Raw genomic sequence first — 26,123 nt, 5'->3', positions numbered from 1 at the left:
GGGAGTGCGACTTTTTTTCTTTTTTTGCTGCGCTCCGAGGCTTGTGGGATCTTAGTTCCCCCACCGGGGATGGAACCCAAGCCCCCTGCAGTGGAAGCACAGAGTCTTAACCACTGGACGGCCAGGGAAGCCCCAGTCATGATTTTTAAACGATTTACTTCTACTGAGTCATGACAGACAACCTTAAGTTTCCTTTTCCTCCTCTTGATTTTAAATCAGTTTCACTTTCCAAATCCTCTTTCGTTTCATAAAGGCAGTCAATCAGAGACTGGGGGAAAGCATCAGCTGATGCATCCTCCCTACCCCACAGCCCTCTTATATAGCTCCTTCAGTCCTTACTTGAGGTAGACGTGAAAGATTTCTGAAGAGCAAAACAGCTTGGACCCCAGCTTTTCAGAACAGCAGAGAACAGATCACCATCGTGAGGTCAGCGAGATCCCTCGCAAGCACCCTCAATCTTGAAACAAAATTGCAAGCTGAGCTTCTTGTGTGCAGGTAAGTTCCAGAGTTGTCCTGTTGCTTGTTCACTAAACATGCCTTTACCAATATGGGTACTTTTTATTTCTGTGACTTTTTCTGGTGTGTGCACTCAGACTCCCTAAGCTTCACTGGCGGAGCTGGGAGCCAGGAGCCAGATGTGAGGGAGGCTTGGCAGGAGGGTTACAGCCAATCAGGTACAAAGTTCGCTGGTTCAAAGTCAGATCTAAGCAAATTACTCTTTTGAGGCTTTTTCTGTTGTTTTCTTTGAAAGAACTAAGAGGCTGTCTTCTTGTCATTTTAAAAGGAAGCATTTCTTTTCAGCAGATGTTATTAAAGATGGAATTGGTAGTAAAAAGGCAACTCATGTTGGGAATTTTTCCCTGAGAGTTTGATCACTTCAAGGTGGGAAGGGGAAAAAACAATCCTTACAGATGGACATTTTTTCCATTTCTTATATGAAAACAAACTGGAAGCTGAGTTTATTTTTATTGCTGTAATGAGAACTTGCGAGCAGCAGAAAATAATTTCTCTTTAAAACATAATGACCTAACCTCTTTCCCAATACTGATCTAATTTCTAATGAAGGAAAGCAGAGCAATGGTTGCCTGGGGATGGTGCAGGGTGAGACTGGGCTTGACTAGGAGGGTACACAGGGGATGATGCGAATAGTCTATAGGAAGATAGTGGTGGTATTTACATGGGTATATACATTTGTCAAAATTCATCAAACTACACTTTAAATGGGTTCCTTTTATTATATGTAAAGTATAATTTTAGTAAACTTGATTTTCAAAGATGCATATAGACCTGCTCGAGCTCTAACATCAGTTAGAGCCTCAGGAAAAATACAGCTGAGAGAAAAGGAAAACTTTCCCATCAGACACCTATGGGAAGGGATTGAGGGGTTGACTGGCTGGGGAGGGACCATCCTAGTGACCATTCAGGGAATGAGGACAGGGTGATCCAAGGGCTCCCAAATGCTCTGCAGGCTTGTATCTGGGGATGGGGTGGGTAAGAGGAATTCACTGCTAAATGCCTCAGGTCACTTTCCCTATATGATGGGCTCCCAGTCATGAGTGATGTGAATCACGCCTGCATGAATGAGTTGACCAGAAAAACCTAGTCCTGCCCAGTGCCTTGGTAGCCAGTCTGCCTAAGAAGTGTGGCAGTGCTCTGTGCTTGGGTGTGTCCAGAGGCACGGATCTGAGGAAGTCTGAGGGAGGCTCTCTGGACTACGCTGGACTGAGGCCCACATCAAGGTTCCCTGTTCCCAGAGGCTGTAGGGACAGGGGCAATTTAGGCTGTTCCTTCTCAGCTATGCTAAAAATTTCCAAACGGGGAAGCCACCTGGGGAAACATCTCATACCTGCTGGCTGGCTAATGAGTGCCCTCCTCTGCCCCATCCACTGAGGAACTCTGTTGGCCCCTTTGCACACTCACAATTCACTTAAAATTATAACACTGATATGCCAGTGATCATGGCAGTAACAGTTTCCTTGTGATCAGTAGTTGGAAGTGCACTCTGTCCAGGGATCTACATGCATTATCTATTATCATCCTCCCAGTAGCCCTAGGAAGAGAACGTTATTATTTTTTATTAGTCTCATTTCCTAGATGAGAAAAATGGGCCTCAGAGGGCAAATTACTTGGCCAAGAAGTCATATAGAAAGTGTGTCAGAGCAGGGCCGTTACTAAGGTGCCGAACTCCAGGGCTGAGCTTCTTCTGGGTACAAAGCCCAAACGGGTAAAATGTATTAATGCTTTTAATTATGCTCACATTAGAGAGGAGGGGCAGGGACTGGGAGGTCTGGACCCTCGGGTCCCTATTTGGAGAGGGAAGATCCATCCTTAGAGTGCCCAGAGCCACACCTGAGATGAAGGTAAAAGTGGATCTCCCCATGGCACAGTTTCCTATCATTTGGATGGAAGAAAACAGGAAATTTATTCCAGGCCATTTTAGAAGTGAGGAAATGAGGCTGTGATGTGATTCAAGAAATACTCCAGAGCTGGTCAAAGAGAAAACCGAAGTCCAGGCTTTCTGTGGTTATTTCCCTTTCTTCTAGATGCCTGACTCACTGTTTGATACATTACATGATCTCCCACAAGTAAATGGGAAACTGCTTTTCAAAATACCTCCAGGGACTTCCCTGGCAGTCCAGTGGTTAATACTCTTCACTTCCATTGCAGGGGGCATGAGTCCAATCCCCTGGTGGGGGAACTAAGATCCCACATACCGTACTGCCAAAACAAAACAAAACAAAACAAAACACCTCCAGGACTATGCTTCTCAAAACACGATACAGGGACTTCTGCAACAGAATTTCCAGGGTGCTTGTTAAAAGGCAGAATTTCCAGGGTGCTTGTTAAAATGCAGAATTCGGAGCCCAAGCCCAACCCTAGGTTGCACCTGAACCTCTGGGAGGAGGGCCTATAATATGTATGGCATCGACTGCCTTCTTTCAAACTCTCAAGCACAGTTGCAGAATCTGTGTAGAATGGTACTCCCAGTGAAGAACTGAGCTCAGCTTGGCATGTTCAGTTTCAGTTTCAGTTTCTCCACAGCAGGAATCTTGAAAGCATTGCCTCAGTTTTGTTTTCCTTTTCTATTTTATAAAAGCACAGACCCAACGGCAAGCATCCTGAGCGGAAACCTCCTCTGCATTTGCTTGCAACCCACAGAAGAAAAATAAAATCGGCCTGAACCCCAGCTTTCCAGAACAGGGAAACAGCCATCATGAGGTAAATATTCCCTGGTTCTCTGATAGGAAGTTGAGAATCTCTACCAAATCTTGTTCTTGAATGCAACTTCCTTAATTATGCTGATTCAGTTTTCGCTAGTAGATTAAATATGCATTTCACTCATCATCTAGCATCTATCTAAACTATCTTACCAATTCATGCACTTTTATTTCTGTGGCTCTTCCTGATTTAGAGTCAGGTACTGAGGGATGTGCTCCCAGCAGAGCTGGCAGCTGGCAGCTGGGAAGGGATGTTGAGAGAGCCTAGGAGGGCATGGTCAGATCCTTTCAGGCAAAATCTGGTCAATGAGAGCTGGGGCCTGGAGGGAAGTTGCTGCAGGTCCTGGTCCCCCTTTTGTTTCTTATATTTGAAAGGACAAAATCAGAGCTTGGTGTGTTTTGTTATGGTTGCTGTGGTTATTTTAAAAGCATGCTTACTTCTCAGCAAATGTGCTAAGGATTAGTTCAGCACTATGAAACGTCATAATGAAGTGTCTTTTGCCTTGAAATGTGCTCTGACAGGATTGGGGAATATGTCTACGTGAACCATCTCTTCTTACCGACCTGCTAGACCTCCCATGTGAACTATAAACAGGGAGTAAGTGTCAGAGTTTCTCAAACTGCCAGGCAGATTCCCTGTACCACACCCGACCTATGCTCTATTAGAACGTAAATTACTGGGCCCTGCATTCGGAAATCCTGATTGAACAGATCAGAAATAAAGCCTAGGAAAGAAATACGTATTTAAAGGGGACACCGGGTACTTCATTCACACACTATATGCTTCCTGCATTGTACATGTATAAATATGAGTGGAGGAAGCCCAAAGTGGGTAGGGAGTGGGAGGGGTGGGATGTTGACATAAAGCAAGCCTTGCCTCTTTTTTTTTTTTTTTTTTTTTTTTTTTTTGCGGTATGCGGGCCTCTCACTGTTGTGGCCTCTCCCATTGCGGAGCACAGGCTACGGACTCGCAGGCTCAGCGGCCATGGCTCACAGGCCCAGCCGCTCCGCGGCATGTGGGATCTTCCCGGACCAGGGCACGAACCCGTGTCTCCTGCATCGGCAGGCGGATTCTCAACCACTGTGCCACCAGGGAAGCCCAAGGCTTGCCTCTTTAAGGGATGTTTTAGGGATGAGAAACTGGTGATTGGAATTCACTGCCAAAAAGTGAAGTCTTCCCAGAAACTTGCTACTCAGTGTGGTTCAAATCTAACACCCCCTGGGACATTGCTACAAAGGCAGCATCCCAGACCTACTGAATCCAGATCAGCATTCTAACAAGATCCTCAGGTGATCTGGTCCTTGTGCACACTGAAGTGTGAGAAGCACTGCTCTGGAGAGTTCCTTGGCTCACTTTTTGAAGTGAAGGGCTCCTTGGGCTGTCCCTGTTCTAAACAACTAACTGGGCATGAGGTCTGCCTGTCCCTTCACAGAGTCATATGCTCCACAGAAGCATCACCAGAATATCAGTGGTCAAGCTGCCTCAGAGATTTCCCTTGAAACTCCTACTTTTACCATTTAAACAGGGCCTCTTTCTGCAAATTTCAAGATTCTACTCTAGTCATGGCTTTGACAAGGTCCTGGAAGGAGATGTGGCAACTACCATGGGGTGTGTGGGTAGTGCCACCATCCAGGCGGGTCAGCAGAAAGGAGAAGGAGTAAAGACTGTAAAATGGGTTGATTCTGGATATTTCCTAAGGACTAGCAAAGCTGGTTTTATCTGCTTTGGTCACAGCTGCAGCTTGAGGCCATGAGAAATCTCTCCCTGGGCCCAAAGACTCTTACCTCCCCAATTCTTCTATGAGATACCAAATCTCCAAGTAGGAAGGGCACTCAACTCTCCACATTTAACCTGAACTTAGACATTCTCTTTACTTCAGCCAGCATACTACCTGCTTGCTTGTTCCCTTAAATATCTGAATTTAATTATTATTCAGCATTTTATTAAATTTTATACACTATATATAGAGAGAGATAGAGTATATATGTCTGTATATATATATATATATATATATATATATAGAGAGAGAGAGAGAGAGAGAGAGAGAGGGAGAGAGAGGGAGAGTATTTAAAGCAACTTTCAAAAACATATATGAGATACCTTAAGAAACTAAAAATAGAACCACCATATGACCCAGCAATCCCACTACTGGGCACATACTCTGAGAAAACCATAATTCAAAAAGAGTCGTGTACCACAATGTTCATTGCAGCATTATTTACAATAGCCAGGACACGGAAGCAACCTAAGTGTCCATCAACAGATGAATGGATAAAGAAGATGTCGCACATATATACAATGGAATATTACGCAGCCATTAAAAGAAACGAAATTGAGTCATTTGTAGTGAGGTGGATGGACATAGAGTCTGTCATACAGAGTGAAGTAATTAAGAAAGAGAAAAACAAATACCGTATGCTAACACATATATATGGAATCTAAAAAAAAATAGCTCTGATGAAACTAGGGGCAGGAGAGGAATAAAGACACAGACGTAAAGAATGGACTTGAGGACACAGGGAGGGAGAAGGGTAAGCTGGGACGAAGTAAGAGAGTAGCATTGACCTATATACACTACCAAATGTAAAACAGATAGCTAGTGGGAAGCAGCCACATTGCACAGGGAGATCAGCTTGGTGCTCTGTGACCACCTAGAGGGGTGGGATAGGGAGGGAGTGTGGGAGGGAGACACAAGAGGGAGGAGATATGGGGATCTATGTATACATATATACACTATGTATACACATGTATTCACTTTGTTATACAGCAGAAACTAACCAACATTGTAAAGCGATTATACTCCAATAAAGATGTTAAAAAAAAAGTCTTAGAGCATGTAAAAATGTGTTAGTATATATTTAAATAATAGGAAGGTGGTGAAATAATTTATGTAAATAATAAACTTAAGAGTGCAGCTATCTAAAAAAAACATGAGATAAATTAGTAAGTGAGGAAAACTTGGCAAATGGAGTTTGGGTTTTTAAAAAGACAACAGTATTTTTTTTATTAAATCAAAATTATCTTCAAATGTTTTATTTTGATCTACTCAAATATGTTTACATTGTCATAAACGTATCAATTACATAATTGACATGTAAACATGTCAATTCACAATAAATATGTAATGAAAATCTGAAGGGCGTTGGGGGGGACCAAGTATTTCATGTACCTAAACTATATAGAAGAAAAAGGACCAGAATTTCTAAGATAATTTTCTTAATTTTATAATTGACATATAAAATTGTAAGATATTGAAAGTGTGCACTGTAGCGATTTGATATATGTATACCTTGTGAAAATAGTCCCCCATCTAGTTAATTAACAGACCCATCATCTCAAGTACTTTTTGTGTGTGGGGGGTGTGAGACCATTTAAGTTCTACCCTCTTAGCAGATTTCAATTACACAACACAGTGTTATCAACTGTAGTCATCATGCTTTATATTAGCTCCTCAAACCTTATTCATCTTATAACTGAAAGTTTGTACTCATTTGCCAACCTCTCCCTATTCCCTGCCCCCACCCCTGGCAACCACTTTTCTACTCTGTTTCTATGAGTTTGAATTTTTTTTTAGATTCCACATATAAGTGATACAATGCAGTATTTGTCTTTCTCTGTCAGGCTTATTTCACTTAGCATAATGCCCTCAAGTTCCATCCATGTTGTCACAAATGGCAGGATTTTTTATGGCTGAATAATACTGGTCAGAAAGATGCCTGATATGATTTCAATCTTCTTAAATTGTATTAAGGCTTGTTTTGTGGCCTAACATATGCTCTATCCTGGAGAATGTTCCATGTGTGCTTGAAAAGAACATGTATTCATTCTGATGCTGTTGGATGGAACGTTCTTTGTGCGTATGTATGTGTATCCATATATCCATATATCTATATATCTATATAGATATAAAGTCAATCTGGCCTAATGTGTCATTTAAGTCCAATGTTTCCTTATTGATTTTCTATCTGGATGATCTCTCCATTGTTGAAAATGTGGTACTGAAGTCCTCTACTATTATTGTATTACTATCTATTTCTCCCTTCAGGACTATTAATATTTGCTTTATATATTTAGGTGCTCATATGTAGGGTACATAAATATTTACAAATATTATATTCTCTTGTTGGATTGACCCCTTTATCATAATATAATGACCTTCTTTATCTCTTATTATAGTCTTTGTCTTCATCTCTTATTATAGTCTTCATCTCTTATTATAGTTTCTTATTATATATTTTGTCCAATATAAGCCTGCTTTCTTTTAGTTTGCATGGAATATCTTTTTCCATCTTTTCACTTTCAGTCTATGCATGTCCTTAAAGCTGAAGGCAGCATATAGTTGGGTCTTGTTTTTTATCCATTCAACCGTTTTGTGTCTTTTGACTGGAGGATTTAGTCCATTTACATTTAAAGTAATTATTGATAGTTATGGACTTACTATACCATTTTATTAATTGCTTTCTGGTTACTTTGCAGTTACTTTTTCCCTTCCTTCTTCTCTTCATCTCTTCTGCTGTGATTCGATGACTTTCTCTAATGATATGCTTGGATTCCTTTCTCTTTATCTTTTGTGTATTTATCATAAATTTTTGCTTTGTGGTTACCATGAGGCTTATATAAAACATCTTATATTTATAATAGTTTATTTTAAGCTGATAACTTAAGTTCAAACACATACTAAAGCTCTACCTTTTTAACTCTCTGCTCCTCCCACATTATGTTGTTGATGTATATATTTGTATATTTTTACCTTGTGTATACATTAACAAATTACTGTAGTTATAGTTATTTTTAAAACTTTTGTCTTTTAACCATTATACTAGATTCATAAATGATTTACCCATTAAGGCAATAGTATTTTAATGCAAACCTCCTGAACGCTGGCTCTGGGTTTCATGTTTCTTCTTATCCAGATTTCAGGACTTCTAGTCCAGTATACTTTGCTCCAGATCATACTTCAAGGGGACATCAGGTATCAAATATCTAATCAAATTGACAACCTAGGAAGGAAGGCTTAGGAAAAATCAACAGACCTGAATTCCAATTTTCAATAGGTTTTATAATCATGAAGCCACATATACAGTTGACTATCTTCCTGAATAAACTGTTCAGTATTAACATACATTTTTTAATATGGCCAGCTCTAGCATTGGTGAACTGGTGGTATGGATGGAATGTCCCTAGGAGTTCCATACTCAGGGCTCTCTCACAGGTTCAGGAATGTTGAGTGAGCTTTTCTGCTTGCCCTACACTTTCTTGAGCAATCGACATCTTCTGAAGCTTATGCAGGATTTGAATATGTTTCATCTTGGAAGAGGAATTTTTATCCATAAGTACTTAAAAAGTTTATTTGCAAAGAGCCCTCTGGTTCACTGATACATCAAAGCCTGTTGCCCACCCCCACCTGTGCCCCAACCACCACCCTTAGAGAAAAAAAGATAGTGTCATCAAACTGGCAAGGTGATTTCTGGTTTTGTTGAAGTGAAAACATCCTAGGTCACCAATCTTTTGGCAGACTCACTGAGAAGTTACATGAATACTCTTAATCAGTCCTTAGAGTGTTTAGCTATTGTTTTCAGGCATCTAGATACACCTACGAATCTGCAGACACATTCTATTGATCTGAAACTCATGCTTTTCTCTCTCTCTCTAAACTTCCTAATTGGGCAGTCAGCGAAGTTAAAATGTGTTGAAACACTGAAATGCCTTTATAATGCTTTAGTTGCTTAACAGGTATAAACAGATTTGTTCAGCTTAGAGAATAAGACCTTTCTCTGTTGGCTTCTAGTCTCACTATCTGCACTGACAGGTTCCTATGTTGGGCCTTCTCAACCTGACTGGATTTAAGATTAGCAGATTACCTGTCCTCTGGGGAAGCCATGTGGTCTGCAGATGCTTGACAGCCTCCTGGCTTGGCTAGAGTTCTGTGCTTGGGAACTCCCTCATCTTCCTTAGGTAAAGGGCCTAATGTGAACATTTCTATATTACCCAAACTGAATCTTGATTCAAATAACTCTTGATATCAGCAGATCAAAAAAACATTAATTAGTATCAACCTGCAAATTCCCCCTCAGTGCTCCAGTGGGCAAAATTTTAAAGGGACAACAGCTTCAGAAAATGCATAATTATGGGCCTATTATCAACCCTTCTCCCCTCCTTTGGTCCACAGACAGATAAGAGTGGACTATCACTGATAATTAAGAAAATAATAATAATAATGATAAAGTAGATATCACTTCCTGAATGCTTATCCAGTGCCAACCTGGCTTCCAAAGTATTATGTAAATTATTACATTTACAAAAAAACCTATGAGGCAGGTACTCCTATTATACTTATTTTGCAATAACGAATTTTAAACTAAGAAATGTTAGGGCTACACAGATAATAAGAGATAGAGCTGAGACATGAACCAGAGTCTCTATTCAATGATACCTTATTTAACCTTTAAACAAATGTTTCTTAAAGGGTACCAGTGGAGATTCATGAGCTCATTTCAGATGGCACAATAATTAGCTTTTATGTTTTAATGCTTTTGTGTTTATTTCAACATGCGCTAGAAATATATATACACACAAACATACACACATATATAATTTGTAGAATTTCTATTCAAGTTAGTAATACGATTTTTTTGTGATAAAATACACGTAAGACAAAATTTACCATTTTAACTATTTTTAAGTATACAATTTTGTGGTATTTAATACAACCACAGTGTTGTACAACCATCACCACTATCTACTTCAAGAATATTTTCGTCACTCTGAGCAGCCATTCCCCACTCAACTTTCACCCCAGGCCTGGCAATCATTAATCTGCTTTTTGTCTCTATGGATTTGCCTATCATTGATATTTCATATAAATGGAAGCATACAACACGTGGCCTTTTGTGACTGGCTTATTTCACTTATCATAATGTCTTCGATGTTCATCCATTTTGAAGCATGTGTCAGAATGTCCTTCCATTTTAATGCTGAATAATATATCATTGTATGTATAGATCACATTTTGTTTATCCATTCTTCCATTGATAGACACTTGGGTTGCTTCCACCTTTTGACTATGAATAATGTGAATAATGCTGCTATGAATATAAGTATACAAATATCTACTCAAGTCTCTGCTTTCATTTATTTTAGGTATATACCCCAAAGTAGAATTACTGAATAATATGGTAATTCTATGTTTAATTTTTTGAGAAATCACCACCATTTTCCTCAGCAGCTGCCCCATTTGACATTCTCACTAAAAGTGCACAAGGGTTCTAATTTTTCCACATCCTCGACAACACTTGTTATCTTCTGTGTTTTTGATAACAGCCATCGCAATTGGTGTGAAGAGATATCTTATGGTTTTGATTTGCATTTCACTAATTATTGCTGATGTTGAACATCTTTTCATCTGCTTACTGGCCATTTGTATATTTTTTTTAGGGAAATATCTATTCAAGTCCTTTGCCCATTTTTTAATCAGTTGGTTTTTTGTTGTTGTTGAGTTGTAGGAGTTGCTTATATAGTCTAGATATTAATCCCTAATTGGGTACATGATTTGCAAATATTTTCTCCCATTCTGTGGGCTGTCTTTTCATTCTATTGATAGTGACTTTTGAGGCACAAAAGTTTTTAATTTTGATGAAGTTCAACTTATTTATTTTTACTTTTGTTACTTGTGCTTTTGGTGTCATATCCAAGAAATTGTTGCCAAATCCAATGTCATGGAGTTTTTTCCCTGTTTCTTTCAAGATTTTTAGTTTTAGGTCTTACATTTACATCTTTGATACATTTTGATTTCATTTTTTGGTATAAGGTAGGGGTCCAACTTCATTCTTTTGTATATGGATATTCCTCTTTTCTGTATATATCCCAGACTGAGTGCTGGAGAAGCCAGCAATCTAGAAATGCCAGCAGGCATAGACAGAAAAGTCCCATGAAAAGTCTGCTATCTCTAGCCAAAGGACGAGGGAGGGGACAGCCTAGCAAGACAAAAAATTTATGAACAACCATTCTACTCCAGCCAAATACCACAGGAAAAAATCAAATAAAAACTAAAGCCCCATTCCGAACTTTGCCAGCAAAGGCTGAGTGGGTAGCCTAGACTTCTACCCTCACCAGGCTATAGCTAGGCATCCCAACTCTCTCCCTCCCCCTACCCCCATGGATGATGCCAGAGAAGGGCAAGTGGAATGCAAAGACTTTCATCCCCACCAGGGTGGTAACTAGGGTCCCTTTCTCTGCAGTGAGGGAGTGAGGACCACAAAGGCAGTGTGGACATCAGCCCCCACCTAGTGGTAATGAGGTATCCTCCCACTCCCCACTGAGGTGGTATCAGAGAGGTCTAGTGGAGTTCAGGACTTTCACCACTATCCAGAGGTAATAAGGTCACTCTTCCCCACTCACCTCCCTTCCCAGCATCAGTAAAGGCCACATGGAGAACAGTAACAAGGCACACCTACCCCTTCAAGCCAGGGTGGTATCAGCAGAGGCCTGGGGGATCCTGAACTCCCACCCCCATGCAACAGTAATGAGGAGTCCAGGCTCCCCATAAAGTGTTAATGAAAGACAAGTGAGTAAACAGGATTCCACCTTGATCTGGCAGTGCGGCATGAGGTGTCCTTCCCCTTACCCGAGAACAACAGTAGTAGAGGAGGCCTGCTAAAACAGATTTATATGTAACTCAGAGTCGTATAATACATAATAATACCCAAATGTCCAGGTTTCCATTAAAAATTGCTTATCATGCCAAGAACCAGGAAAATCACAACTTGAATGAGAAAGAATAATCATCAGACAACAACACTTAAATTACACAAATATTAGCATTGTCTAACTAGGATTTTAAAGCTGCCATCATAAAAAGGGTTTAATGGACAATTACAAACACACTTGAAACAAATGAAAATATAGAAAGTCTCAGCAAAGAAAAGATCTGAGATATAAAGAAGAACCAAATGGGAATTTTAGAACTGAAAAGTACAATAACCAAAATGAAAACTCAATGGGTGGGCTCAAAAACAGGATGGAGAGGACAGAGGAAAGAATTCATGAACTTGAAGACAGAATGATAGAAATTATCCAATGTGATTCTAATTTCAAGTAGCTGACCAAAGTCCAAAGATGATAAACCCAAAGAAATCCAAGACATGTCACAGTTAAAAATTGTCAAGACTAAAGACAAAAAGAAAACCCAGGAAAGTAGTAGAGAGAAATGACACCTCAGCTATAAGGAAGGGAAAAACATACACACAAGTCTAATGGCAGCTTATTTCTCATTAGAAACCATGGAGTCTAGAAGAAAGGGGCATAATATTTTTCAAGTGCTGAAAGAAAAGAATTTTCAACCTAGAATCCTATATCCAGCAAAAATATCCTTCTGGAATAAACAGGAAATTAAGACATTCTCAAATGAAGGAAATCTAAGAGAATTTGGCACCAACAGACCTACCCTTAAGGAACAGCTAAAGAAATTTTTCCAGTGAGCATAAAAGGTATACAGATCAGAAAGGAAAAATAAAACTGTCCCTATTTATAGATGTCATGATGGTCTACATAGAAAATCCCAAGGTATCTATAAAACAACTCCTAGAACTAACAAGTGGGTTCATCGAGGTTGCAGAATACAAGATTTACATACAAAAGTCAATTGTATTTCTATATACTAGGAATGAACATGTGAAAATTAAGTTTAAAACACAATATAATTTTAAATTGCACAAAAAGAAACACTTAAGTGTAAATCTAGCATAACATGCACAGGACTTGAATGCCTATAAACTATTAAAATGCTAATGAAAGAAATTAAAAAATATCTAAATAAACAGATACAGAACATACATGGATTAGAAGACTCAACATAGCAAAAATGTCAATTCTCCCCCAATTGATATAAAATTCCTATCAAAACTCCAGCAAGATTTTTTTATAGATATAGAAAATATTAATCTAAAATTTATATGGAAAAGCAAAGGAACTAGAATAACAATTTTGAAAAAGAAAAATAGAGAGGAATCACCCTACCCAATTTTAAGATTGATTACACACAGTAAACAAGACCGTATGGTATTGGTGGAAAGATAAACACATAGATCAGTGGAACAGAATAAGGAACCCAGAAATAATCCCACACAAGCACAGCCAACTGATTTTTGACAAAGGTGCAAAAGCAATTCAATGGAGGATGAACAGTCTTCAACAAATGCTGCTGGAGCAACTGGCTATCCATAGGCTGAAAAATGAGACATTGACCTAATCTTCATATATTATGCAAAAATTAACTCAAAATGGATCACAGATTTACATGTAAAATTATAAAACTTGTAGAAGAAAACACAGGAGAAAATCTTCAGGACTTAGGGCCTGGTGAAGAGTTCCTGGACATGATACCAAACACATGACCCATAAGAGAAAAAAAAATCAATAAATTATACTTCATCAAAAGTAAAAACTTTTGCTCTTCAAAAGACCTTATTAAAGGATAATAAGACAAGCCACACGCTGAGAGAAAATATTTGAAAACATCACAAAGCACTCATATCTAGAATCTATAAAGAGTTATTGAAACCCAACAATTAAAAAAACCTAATTAGAAAACAGGCAAAGGATATGAAGAGATATTTCATGAAAGAGGATATGTAGATGGCAAATAAGCACATAAAAATATGTTCACCACTAGCCATTAGGGAAATGCAAATAAAGACCACAAGGAGATACCACTACATGTCTATTAAAAGGGCTAACATTAAAAAACAAAGTGAAAATACCAAATTCTGGTAAGAATGCAAAGAACTATATCATTCATACATTACTAGTAGGAATGAAAAATGATACTGTTCATCTGGAAAAGTTTGGCGGTTTCTTAAAAACATAATCATACACTTACCATATGACCTAGCAATTGCACTCCTCAACATTTATCCCAGAGAAATGAAAATTTCTGTCCATGTAAAAGCCTGTATACAACTGTTTATAGCACTTTTATTTGTAATAAGCCAAAACCAGAAACAATTGAAATGTCCTACAATAGATGAATAGTTAACTGTGATACCCCCATACCATGTCAAATGACCCCCCAGTAGAAAGGAATGAACTGTCGATAAAACTCAACAACCTGGATGTATGTCAAGGGCATTATGATGAGTGAAAAAGGCAATCTCCAAAGATTACATAATATATGACTCCATGTATATGACATTCGTGAAATGACAAAATTATAGAGATGAAAAACATGTTAGTAGTTACCAGAGGCTAGAAATGTTTGGAAATGGAGGCAGGCAACAGTTTTGACTCAAAAGAAACAGCATGAGAGAGATGTTTGTGATGATGGAGTAGTTCTCTAACTTGATCAAGGTGATGGTTCCATGGATTCACTCATGTGATAGAATGACAGAACTGTATGGATATTGTACCACTTCCAATTTCCTAGTTTTGACATAGTTAGATAAGATATAATCTTTGGGAGAAACTGGGTGAAGGATACACTGGACCTATGTACTATCTTTGCAAATTTCTGTGAATCCATTATTAATTCCAAATAAATGGGTCAAATATTATTGCTTTTAGGTGGTCTTAATTTGTTGCATAATCTGCAGACTAAGTTCCTAAGGTCAATAATGTTTCCTAAGGCTCTGCATTTCTTACCGGTCTCTATCTTAATTACAAAAATAGAAAACTTTTTTTTTTCTTTTTTTTTTTTTAAATGGCCTGAGTCCTGATTTTGCCACTCATGTAGCTGTGTGATCTCAGAACCTATGCTTTGACTTTATTTATTTTTTATACAGCAGATTCTTATTAGTTACCTATTTTATACATATTAATATATGTATGTCAATCCCACTCTCCCAATTCATCCCACCACCACCACCACTCCCCTCCCACTTTCCCCCGTTGGAGTCCATACGTTTGTTCTCTAGATCTGTGTCTCTATTTCTGCCTTGCAAACTGGTTCATCTGTACCATTTTTCTAGATTCCACATATATACGTTAATATACAATATTTGTTTTTCTCCTTCTGACTTACTTCACTCTGTATGACAATCTCTAGGTCCATTCACGTCTCTACAAATGACCCAATTTTGTTCCTTTCTATGGCTGAGTAATATTCCATTGTATATATGTACCCCATCTTCTTTATCCATTCATCTGTCGATGGGCATTTAGGTTGCTTCCATGACCTGGTTATTGTAAATAGTGCTGCAATGAACAGGGGGGTGCATGTGACTTTTTCAATTATGGTTTCCTCTAGGTATATGCCCAGTAGTGGGATTGCTGGGTCATACGGTAATTCTATTTTCAGTTTTTCAAGGAACTTCCACACTGCTCTCCATAGTGGCTGTATCAATTTACATTCCCACCAACAGTGCAAGAGGGTTCCCTTTTCTCCACACCCTCTCCAGCATTTGTCGTTTGTAGATTTTCTGATGATGCCCATTCTAACTGGTGTGAGGTGATACCTCATTGTAGTTTTAATTTGCATTTCTCTGATAATTAGTGATGTTGAGCAGCTTTTTATGTGCTTCTTGCCCATCTGTATGTCTTCCGTGGAGAAATGTCTATTTAGGTCTTCTGCCCATTTTTTGATTGGGTTGTTTGCTTTTTGATATTGAGCTGCATGAGCTGTTTATATATTTTGGAGATTAATCCTTTGTCTGTTGATTCATTTGCAAGTATTTTCTCCCATTCTGAGGGTTGTCTTTTTGTCTTGTTTGTAGTTTCCTCTGCTGTGCAAAAGCTTTTAAGTTTCATTAGGTCCCATTTGTTTATTTTTGTTTTTCTTTCCATTACTCTAGGAGGTGGATCAAAAAAGATCTTGCTGTGATTTATGTCAAAGAGTGTTCTTCCTAAATTTTCCTCTAAGAGTTTTATAGTGTCCGGTCTTACATTTAGGTTTTTAATCCATTTTGAGTTTATTTTTGTGTATAGTGTTAGGGAACGTTCTAATTTCATTCCTTTACATGTAGCTGTCCAGTTTTCCCAGCACCACTTATTGAAGAGACTGTCTTTTCTCCATTGTGTATCTTTGCCCCCTTTGTCATAGATTAGTTGACCATAGGTGCTTATCTCTGGGCTTTCTATACTGTTCCATTGATCTGTATTTCTGTTTTTGTGCCAGTACCATATTGTCTTGATTACTGTAGCTTTGTAGTATAGTCTGAAGTCAGAGAGTCTGATTCCTCCAGTTCCATTTCTTTCTCTCAAGATTGCTTTGCCTATTTGGGGTATTTTGTGTCTCCATACAAATTTTAAGATTTTTTGTTTCAGTTTTGTAAAAAATGCCATTGGTAATTTGATAGGGATTGCATTGAATCTGTAGATTGCTTTGGGTAGTATAGTCATTTTCTCAATATTGATTCTTCCAATCAAAGAACATGGTATACCTCTCCATCTGTTTGTATCATCTTTAATTTCTTTCATCAGTGTCTTATAGTTTTCTGCATACAGGTCTTTCACTTACTTAGGTAGGTTTATTCCTAGGTATTTTATTCTTTTTGTTGTAATGGTGAATGGGATTGTTACCTTAATTTCTCTTTCTGATCTTTCATTGTTAGTGTACTGGAATGCAAGAAATTTCTGTGCATTAACTTTGTATCCTGCAACTTTACCAAATTCATTGATTAGCTCTAGTAGTCTTCTGGTGGCATCTTTAGGACTCTATATGTATAGTATCATGTCATCTGCAAACAGTGACCGTTTTACTTCTTTTTTTCCAATTTGTATTCCTTTTATTTCTTCTTCTTCTCCGATTGCCATGGCTAGGACTTTCAAAACTCTGTTGAATAACAGTGGTGAGAGTGGACATCCTTGTCTTGTTACTGATCTTGGAGGAAATGCTTTCTGTTTTTCACCATTGAGAATGATGTTTGCTATGGGTTTGTCATATATGGCCTTTATTATGTTGAGGTAGGTTCCCTCTATGCCCACTTTCTGGAGAGTTTTTAATCATAAATGGGTGTTGAATTTTGTCAAAAGCTTTTTCTGCATCTATTGAGATGATGACATGGTTTTTCTTCTTCAATTTGTTAATATGGTGTATCACATTGATTTGCGTATATTGAAGAATCCTTGCATCCTGGGATAAATCCCACTTGATCATGGTGTATGATCTTTTTATTGTGCTGTTGGATTCTGTTTGCTAGTATTTTGTTGAGGATTTTTACATCTATATTCATCAGTGATATTGGTCTGTAATTTTCTTTTTTTGTAGTATCTTTGTCTGGTTTTGGTATCAGAGTGATGGTGGCCTCATAGAATACGTTTGGGAGTCCTTCCTCTGGAACTTTTTGGAAGAGTTTGAGAAGGATGGGTGTTAGCTCTTCTCTACATGTTTGGTAGAATTCACCTGTGAACCCATCTGGTCCTGGACTTTTGTTTGTTGGAAGATTTTTAATCACAGTTTCAATTTCATTACTTGTGATTGGTCTGTTCATGTTTTCTATTTCTTCCTGGTTCAGTCTTGGAAGGTTATATCCCTCTAAGAATTTGTCCATTTCTTCCAGGTTGTCCATTTTATTGGCATAGAGTTGCTTGTAGTACTCTCTTAGGATGCTTTGTATTTCTGTGGTGTCTGTTGTAACTTCTCCTTTTTCATTTTTAATTTTATTGATTTGAGTCCTCTCCCTCTTTTACTTGATGAGTCTGGCTAATGGTTTATCAATTTTGTTTATCTTCTCGAAGAACCAGCTTTTAGTTTTATTGATCTTTGCTATTGTTTTCCTTGTTTCTATTTCATTTATTTCTGCTCTGATCTTTATGATTTCTTTCCTTCTACTAACTTTCGGTTTTGTTTGTTCTTCTTTCTCTAGCTCCTTTAGGTGTAAGGTTAGATTGTTTATTTGAGATGTTTGTTGTTTCTTGAGGTAGGATTGCATTGCTGTAAGCTTCCCTCGTAGAACTGCTTTCACTGCATCCCATAGGTTTTGGATCATCGTGTTCTCGTTGTCATTTGTCTCCAGGTATTTTTTGATTTCCTCAGTGATCTCTTGGTTATTTAGTAACATATTGTTTAGCCTCCATGTGTTTGCGTTTTTTTACGTTTTTCTTCACTGTAATTGATTTCTAATCTCATAGCGTTGTGGTCGGAAAAACTACTTGATACAATTTGAATTTCCTTAAATTTACTAAGGCTTGATTTGTGACCCAAGATGTGATGTATCCTGAAGAATGTTCCGTGGGCACTTGAGAAGAAAGTGTAATCTGCTGTTTTGGGATGGAATGTCCTATAAATATCAATTAAATCTATCTGGTCTATTGTGTCATTTAAAGTTTCTGTTTCCTTATTAATTTTCTGTCTGGATGATCTGTCCATTGGTGTAAATGAGGTGTTAAAGTCCCCCATTATTATTGTGTTACTGATGATTTCCTCTTTTATAGCTGTTAGCATTTGCCTTATGTATTGAGGTGCTCCTATGTTGGGTGCATATATATTTCTAATAGCTAAATCTTCCTCTTGGATTTATTCCTTTATCATTATGTAGTATCCTTCCTTGTCTCTTGTAACATTCTTTATTTTAAAGTCTATTTTATCTGATATGAGTATTGCTACCCCAGCTTTGATTTCCATGTGTATGGAATATCTTTTTCCATCCCCTCACTCTCAGTCTGCATGTGTCCATAGGTCTGAAGTGGGTCTCTTGTAGACAGCACATATATGAGTTTTGTTTTTGTATCCATTCCACAAGCCTGTGTCTTTTGGTTGTAGGATTTAATCTGTTCACATTTAAGGTAATTATCGATATATATGTTCCTATTACCATTTTCTTAATTGTTTTTGGTTTGTTTTTGTAGGTCCTTTTCTTCTCTTGTGTTTCCCACTTAGAGAAGTTCCTTTAGCATTTGTTGTAGAGCTGGTTTGGTGGTGATGAATTCTCTTAGCTTTGGCTTGTCTGTAAAGCTTTTGATTTTTCTGTCAAATATGAATGAGATCCTCGCCAGGTAGAGTAATCTTGGTTGTAGGTTCTTCCCTTTCATCACTTTAAATATATTGTGCCACTCCCTTCTGTCCTGTAGAGCTTCTGCTGAGGAATCAGCTGTTAACCTTATGGGATTTCCCTTGTATGTTATTTGTCGTTTTTCCCTTGTTGCTTTCAGTAGTTTTTCTTTGTCTTTAATTTTTGTCAGTTTGATTACCATGTGTTTCGGTGTGTTTCTCCTTGGGTTTATCCTGCCTGGGACTCTCTGTGCTTCCTGGACTTGGGTGGCTATTTCCTTTCCCATGTTAGGGAAGTTTTTGACTATAATATCTTCAAATATTTTCTTGGGTCCTTTCTCTCTCTCTTCTCCTTCTGTGACCCCTATAATGTGAATATTGGTGCATTTAATGTTGTCCCAGACGTCTCTTAGGCTGTCTTCATTTCTTTTCATTCTTTTTTCTTTATTCTGTTCCATGTCAGTGAATTCCACCAATCTGTCTTCCCAGGTCACTTATCCGTTCTTCTGCCTCAGTTATTCTGCTCCTGATTCCTTCTAGTGTATTTTTCATTTCAGTTATTGTATTGTTCATCTCTGTTTGTTCTTTAATTCTTCTAGTGGTTGGTTCTTTAATTCGTCTAGGTCTTTGTTAAACATTTCTTGCATCTTCTCGATCTTTGCCTCCGTTCTTTTTCCAAGGTCCTGGATCACCTTCACTATCATTATTCTGAATTCTTTTTCTGGAAGGTTGCCTATGTCCGCTTTATTTATTTGTTTTTCTGGGGTTTTAATCTTGTTGCTTCATCTGGTACATAGTCCTCTGCCTTTCATTTTGTCTATCTTTCTGTGAATGTGGTTTTCCTTCCACAGGCTACAGGACTGTAGTCCTTCTTGCTTCTGCTGTCTGCCCTCTGTTGGATGAGACTATCTAAGAGGCTTGTGCAAGTTTCCTGATGGGAAGGACTGGTGGGGGGGTAGAGCTGGGTGTTGCTCTGGTCGGCAGAGCTCAGTAAAACTTTAATCTGCTTGTCTGCTGATGAGTGGGGCTGAGTTCCCTCCCTGTTGGTTGTTTGGCCTGAGGCAACCCAGCACTGGAGCCTACACCCTCTTTGGTGGGGCTAATGGCAGACTCTGGGAGGGCTCAGGACAAGGAGTGCTTCCTAGAACTTCTGCTGCCAGTGTCCTTGTCCCCATGGTGAGCCACAGCCACCCCCTGCCTCTGCAGGAGACCCTCCAACACTAGCAGGTAGGTCTGGTTCAGTCTCCTGTGGGGTCACTGCTCCTTCCCCTGGGTCCCGATGCACACACTACTTTGTGTGTGCCCTCCAAGAGTGGAGTCTCTGTTTCCCGCAGTCCTGTCAAAGTCCTGCAATCAAATCCCGCTAGCTTTCAAATTCTCATTCTCTGGGAATTCCTCCTCCCTTGTCAGATCCCCACGTTGGGAAGCTGACGTGGGGCTCAGAACCTTTACTCCAGTGGGTGGACTTCTGTGGTATAACTGTTCTCCAGATTCTGAGTCACCCATCCAGCGGTTATGGGATTTTGTTTTATTGTGATTGCGGCCCTCCTACCATCTCACTGTGGCTTCTCCTTTGTCTTTGGATGTGGGGTATCATTTTTGGTGAGTTCCAGTGTCTTCCTGTTGATGATTGTTCAGCAGTTAGTTGTGATTCCAGTGCTCTCACAAGAGGGAGTGAGAGCACGTCCTTCTACTCTGCCATCTTGAACCAATCTCCTAGGAAACTCTTACATAGCATGAAATATGTATGCTCTAAGTGCTTTCCATAGATAGGCTTATTAATTCTCACCAAATCCAGTGTGATAAGGCTATTATTTTTCCCACTTTACAAAGGAGACTCTGAAGCACAGAGAGGTTGTATGGCTAGAAAGTGCTGGGGCCAGTGTATAAAGCCAAGTAAGCTGCATTCAAAGGCCACATGGATCTTAGAAATACAGGAACTCAAAGGAAGATCAAAGCAGGTGTGCTCTTTTCAAGGCTAAGCTCTAAATATGCTGTGTTTGTCTGGCTTATTTCTATTGGCTGTTTGTCACCTAACAAAGAAAATCTGCTTTTGTTTTTAAAGCAGTAACGCTGTTGAGGATCAGATCAAGGATAAGCTGGAACAGCTGAGATGTCACTTTACATGGGAGTTGGCCATTGAAGACACTGAAATACCTGATTTAGAAAACAGGGTCTTGGAGCAGATTGAGTTCCTAGACACCAAATACAACGTGGGAATATACACCTTACTGGCCTATGTGAAACACCTGAGAGGCCAGAATGAGGAAGCCCTGAAGAGTTTGAAAGAAGCTGAAGACTTAATCCAGCAAGAACATGACAACCAGTCAGATGTGAGAAGTCTGGTTAACTGGGGCAACTATGCCTGGCTGCATTACCACATGGGCCAACATGCAGAAGCCCAGATTTACCTGGACAAGGTGAAGAACACTTGCAGGAAGCTTGCAAATTCCTCCAGCTATAGAATGGAGTGTCCTCAGATGGACTGTGAGGAAGGATGGGCCTTGCTGAAATGTGGAGGAGAGAATTATGACCGGGCCAAGGTCTGCTTTGAAAAGGCTCTGGAAAAGGACCCTGAAAACCCTGAATTCAGCACTGGGTATGCAATCACCGTCTATCGCCTGCAGTCCTTTAACAAAGCAGCAAAGAGTACTGAGGCAATACTGAATACCCTAAAACAGGCTGTCAGGCTAAATCCAAAAGATGCATATATGAAGTCTCTCCTTGCCCTGCAGCTTCAAGGTGTAGGGCAAGAAGCTGAAGGAGAAAAATACATTAAAGAAGCACTGACCAATGGGTCCTCAAAGATATATGTCTTTCGACATGCTGCCATGTTTTACCGAAAGAAAGGCTCTCTGGATGAAGCTCTTCGGTTCTTAAAACTGGCCTTGAAAGCAACACCCTCCTCTGTCTGCCTGCATCACCAGATGGGGCTTTGCTACAAGTCACAAATCCTCCAAATAAAGAAAGCTACAAACTGGCAGCCTAGAGGACAGGATAAAGAAAACATCAACAGAATAATACAATCAGCCATATTTCATTTTGAATTTGCTGTGCAACAAAAGCCCACATTTGAGTTTGCTTACATAGACCTGGCAGAAATGTACACAGAAGCAGGTGACCACCAAAAAGCTGAAGATACTTATGAAAAGGTGTTATGCATGGAATCACTCGACGGATACATGCTGCAACAGGTACATTTCCACTATGGCAAATTTCTGGAATTTAAAAAAAAATCTGAAGTTGATGCAATCAGCCATTATTTAAAAGCAGTAAAACTAGAAAACGCATCATTAAGGAGTAAAAGTATCAATTCTTTGAAGAAACTGGCTTTAAAGAAACTTCAGAGAGATGCATCAGATATAGAAAGCTTGTACATACTTGGCTTCATCCACAAAGTAAAAGGAGAAATGAATGAAGCCCTGGAGTATTACGAGCAGGCCCTGAGGCTGGTTCCTGTCTTGGAGAACTCTGCTTGTGACCCATAGGCACTGAAATATGGACCACTCTTACATATCATTTGATTTTATGTCAACATATATTAATCATCTTTTCTGCTTGCTGCTTTCAGAAATATATTATGTAATTCACTGCAATGATATAATCTTTGAATAATTACTCAAACCTGATAAAACACTGGTTGTATTGAGAAAATAGTGAAACAGACTATACAGGTCTCTGTGTGTGAGAGAGAGAGAGGAAGAGAGCGAAGAACCATTTCTCTGTGAATGTTATATAGTAGAAAAAACAAAGTTTGTTGAGTAGATTTGTAGCAAATAAAACACTGGCCTTGACATGGAACCAGCCAAAATGTCCATCAACAGATGAATGGATAAAGAAGATGTGGCACATATGTACACTGGAATATTACTCAGCCATAAAAAGAAACGAAATTGAGTTATCTGTAGTGAGGTGGATGGACCTGGATGGAGTCTGTCATACAGAGTGAAGTAAATAAGAAGAGAAAAACAAATACTGTATTCTAACTATATATGGACTCTATAGAAAAAAAAATGATACTGATGAACCTAGTTGCTGGGCAGGAATAAAGATGTAGACATAGAGAATGGACTTGAGGACACGGGGTGGGAGGGGGAAGCTGGGGTAAAGTGGGAGTAGCATCGACATATATACACTATCGAATGTAAAAGAGCTAGTGGGAAGCAGCAGCATAGCACAGGGAGATCAGCTCCGCGCTTTGCGATGACCCAGAGGGGTGGGATAGAGAGGATGGGAGGGAGGCTCAAGAGGGAGGGGATATGGGGACATGTGTATGCATATGGCTGATTCACTTTGGTGTACAACAGAAGCTAACACAGTACTATGAAGCAGTTATACTCCAATAAAGATCTATTTTAAAAAAAACCACTGGACTTACGTAAAATAAAATGTTCAATTAATTCATTTTATCAATAAATAGTTTTCAGTGCTAGATACCAAAAATACTATGGTGATGTAGGGGAGGGAAAATTCTTTTTCCTCTACCCATCTTAGGTTCATTGGCTTGGGCCTTAAATTAAACTGAAGAAAGACAGATTAACAAGAGAAAAACAAACAAGTTTATTAACCCTTGCATCGAAAAACAAACAAATTTATTAACACATGCATCGGGCATACACAGGGGAGTACCCGGTGATGAGTAATTTAAAGGGGTGGGTTTATATAGCATCCTAACAAACAAACAATACATTTTTAGAGAAGTGATAAGGTAAAGGCAAAGAACTTTAGTTTCTAAGTGGCAAATTATAGGAAGGCAAATATATGAGGGAAACTAATGGAAGATAATAGCCTGCTTATAAGGTTTGTTATGTATATTTTTCTGTTTGTGTCTCTGGGCTGATTAGGGACTAGAGTTGTCTCAGGTCTTCCTCGTAGAGGAGGAGAGACTTTTTTTTTTCAGGCAGATGAGGGAGAGCAGAGAGCTTTCCTTATATCTGCTTCTTTTCAACTGCCTTTAGCTCAAAATAATCCTATGGCAAGGTGGCATATTTGGGGGTGGCATATTCTGCTACCCTTCAGTGAAACAAAGCAGACATTTTCCCCAAACCTCATGCAGCTTACAATCTAGTGAGAAAGACAGTAAAACAAATACACAGTCTATTTAAGGTCAGCTTTCCCCATGAAGATGTTTGAAATTTAATTCATTGTCAAACTGTGCCAAGTAGTTTCTCTTGTTTTATGCCATTTTGTTTTAAGTGCTATTGATTCAGTCATTTGCTGGTATTGACATTTCTCCAAAGAAGATATACAGGTTGCCAACAAACACATGAAAGGATGCTCAACATCACTAATCATTAGGGAAATGCAAATCAAAACTGCAGTAAGGTATCACCTCACAGCAGTCAGAATGGCCATCATCAAAAAATCTACAAACAATAAATGCTGGAGAGGGTGTGGAGAAAGGGGAACCCTCTTGCACTGTTGGTGGGAATGTAAATTGATACAGCCACTATGGAGAACAGTATGGAGGTTCCTTAAAAAACTAAAAGTAGAGCTACCATATGACCCAGCAATCCCACTACTGGGCATATACCCTGAGAAAACCATAATTCAAAAAGAGTCATGTACCACAATGTTCATTGACAGTCTATTTACAAGAGCCAGAACATGGAAGCAACGTAAGTGTCCATTGACAGATGAATGGATAAAGAAGATGTGGCACATATACACAACGGAATAAAAAGAAACGAAATTGAGTTATTTGTAGTGACGAGGATGGACCTAGAGTCTGTCATACAGAGTGAAGCAAGTCAGAAAGAGAAAAACAAATACTGTATGTTAACACATGTATGTGGAATCTAAAAAAACCAAAATGGTTATGAAGAACCTAGGGGCAGGACAGGAATAAAGACGCAGATGTAGAGAATGGACTTGAGGACACGGGGAGGGGGAAGGGTAAGCTGTGACAAAGTGAGAGAGTGGCACGGACATATATACACTACCAAACGTAGGGTGGATAGCTAGTGGGAAGCAGCTGCATAGCACAGGGAGATCAGCTTGGTGCTTTGTGACCACCTAGAGGGGTGGGATAGGGAGGATGGGAGGGAGACGCAAGAGGGAGGGGATATGGGGACATATGTAGATGTATAGCTGATTCACTTTGTTATAAAGCAGAAACTAACACACCATTGTAAAACAATTATACTCCAATAAAGATGTTTAAAAAAAGAAATATTAAAAGGATACTAAAGGATCTGAGAAACCGTAGCAATCATCTTTGATTATGACATTTTATTAATAGACAATGCACAACAAATAATGTTTTTAAAGGGAAAATTAAGGAACCAATGTTATTGTTTTTTCATTCTTGTGTGTGCCTGGGGGGAGGATGTATTAATTTCCTATTGTGGCTCTAATAAATTACCACAAACTTGGTGGCTTAAAACCACACTAATTTATTATCTTACAATTCTAGAGATGAGAAGTCTGAAATTGGTTTCATTGGCCTGAAATCAAGGTGTTGGCACAGCCAAATTCTTTCCAGAGGTTCTAGGGGACAATTCTTTTGGTACCTTTTCCAGATTCTGGAGGCTGCCTGTATTTCCTGGTGTGGACCCCTAATCCACAGAAAATACAAGTCCCCAGGGAATTCCCAGAATTATTGGGCAACCCTTTGGATTTCTACTGAAATTCTATAGGAAATGAAGTGAGCAAAATTTATATCATTGAGGGGCAGGCATCAGAGTTACATAGAAGCAATCTTCACAATTTCCTTATCACTAAAACAAGAAATTTATTAGATTAACAAAAACATAACAAAGTGCTTGTGTTGGTGGGAGGAGACTGTAAGGTACTAAAATAAGTCTAACCACTGCCAACTCCCCTGAGTCAGAAATATTAAAAGTAAATTATTATTGGATAAGTGGTCAATTCTCAACCAGGCAGTTGTTCCCAGGTATTGTTATACATCGTTTTTACCCAGAAAGCAGAGCTCATTAATGTAAAATAAATCTCTGGATTATGTAATGTGTTTGTGTGAGATGTG

At 38.9% G+C, this 26,123-nt stretch overlaps 2 protein-coding genes across 5 annotated transcripts in view; one reads left to right on the top strand and one right to left on the bottom strand.

The window, feature by feature from the left end:
* LIPA (lipase A, lysosomal acid type) overlaps positions 1 to 26,123 on the bottom strand; it is a 105,359-nt gene that overhangs the window by 75,935 nt on the left and 3,301 nt on the right. The window lies entirely within an intron of this gene.
* Positions 224 to 23,496, top strand: LOC131751147 (interferon-induced protein with tetratricopeptide repeats 1-like). Of its 4 annotated transcripts, none has more exons than XM_059054573.2 (3): positions 224 to 495; positions 3,098 to 3,219; positions 21,204 to 23,496. In XM_059054573.2, exons 2-3 carry the CDS (start codon positions 3,215 to 3,217, stop codon positions 22,624 to 22,626), a joined length of 1,428 nt encoding a protein of 475 aa, XP_058910556.1. In that variant the 5' UTR covers positions 224 to 495; positions 3,098 to 3,214; the 3' UTR covers positions 22,627 to 23,496. The 4 variants fall into 4 exon arrangements, with proteins under 4 accessions (XP_058910556.1, XP_066881185.1, XP_058910557.1 ...); XM_067025084.1 differs by having other exon boundaries at positions 21,207 to 23,495; XM_059054574.2 differs by having other exon boundaries at positions 239 to 495; positions 3,103 to 3,219; positions 21,204 to 23,495.

This window comes from Kogia breviceps, chromosome 2 (genome assembly GCF_026419965.1).
Source record: "Kogia breviceps isolate mKogBre1 chromosome 2, mKogBre1 haplotype 1, whole genome shotgun sequence".
Classification (NCBI taxonomy): Eukaryota; Metazoa; Chordata; class Mammalia; order Artiodactyla; family Physeteridae; genus Kogia; species Kogia breviceps.
The sequence above is the reverse complement of the archived record's forward strand: the minus strand, read 5'-3'. Positions and strand labels throughout refer to the sequence as shown.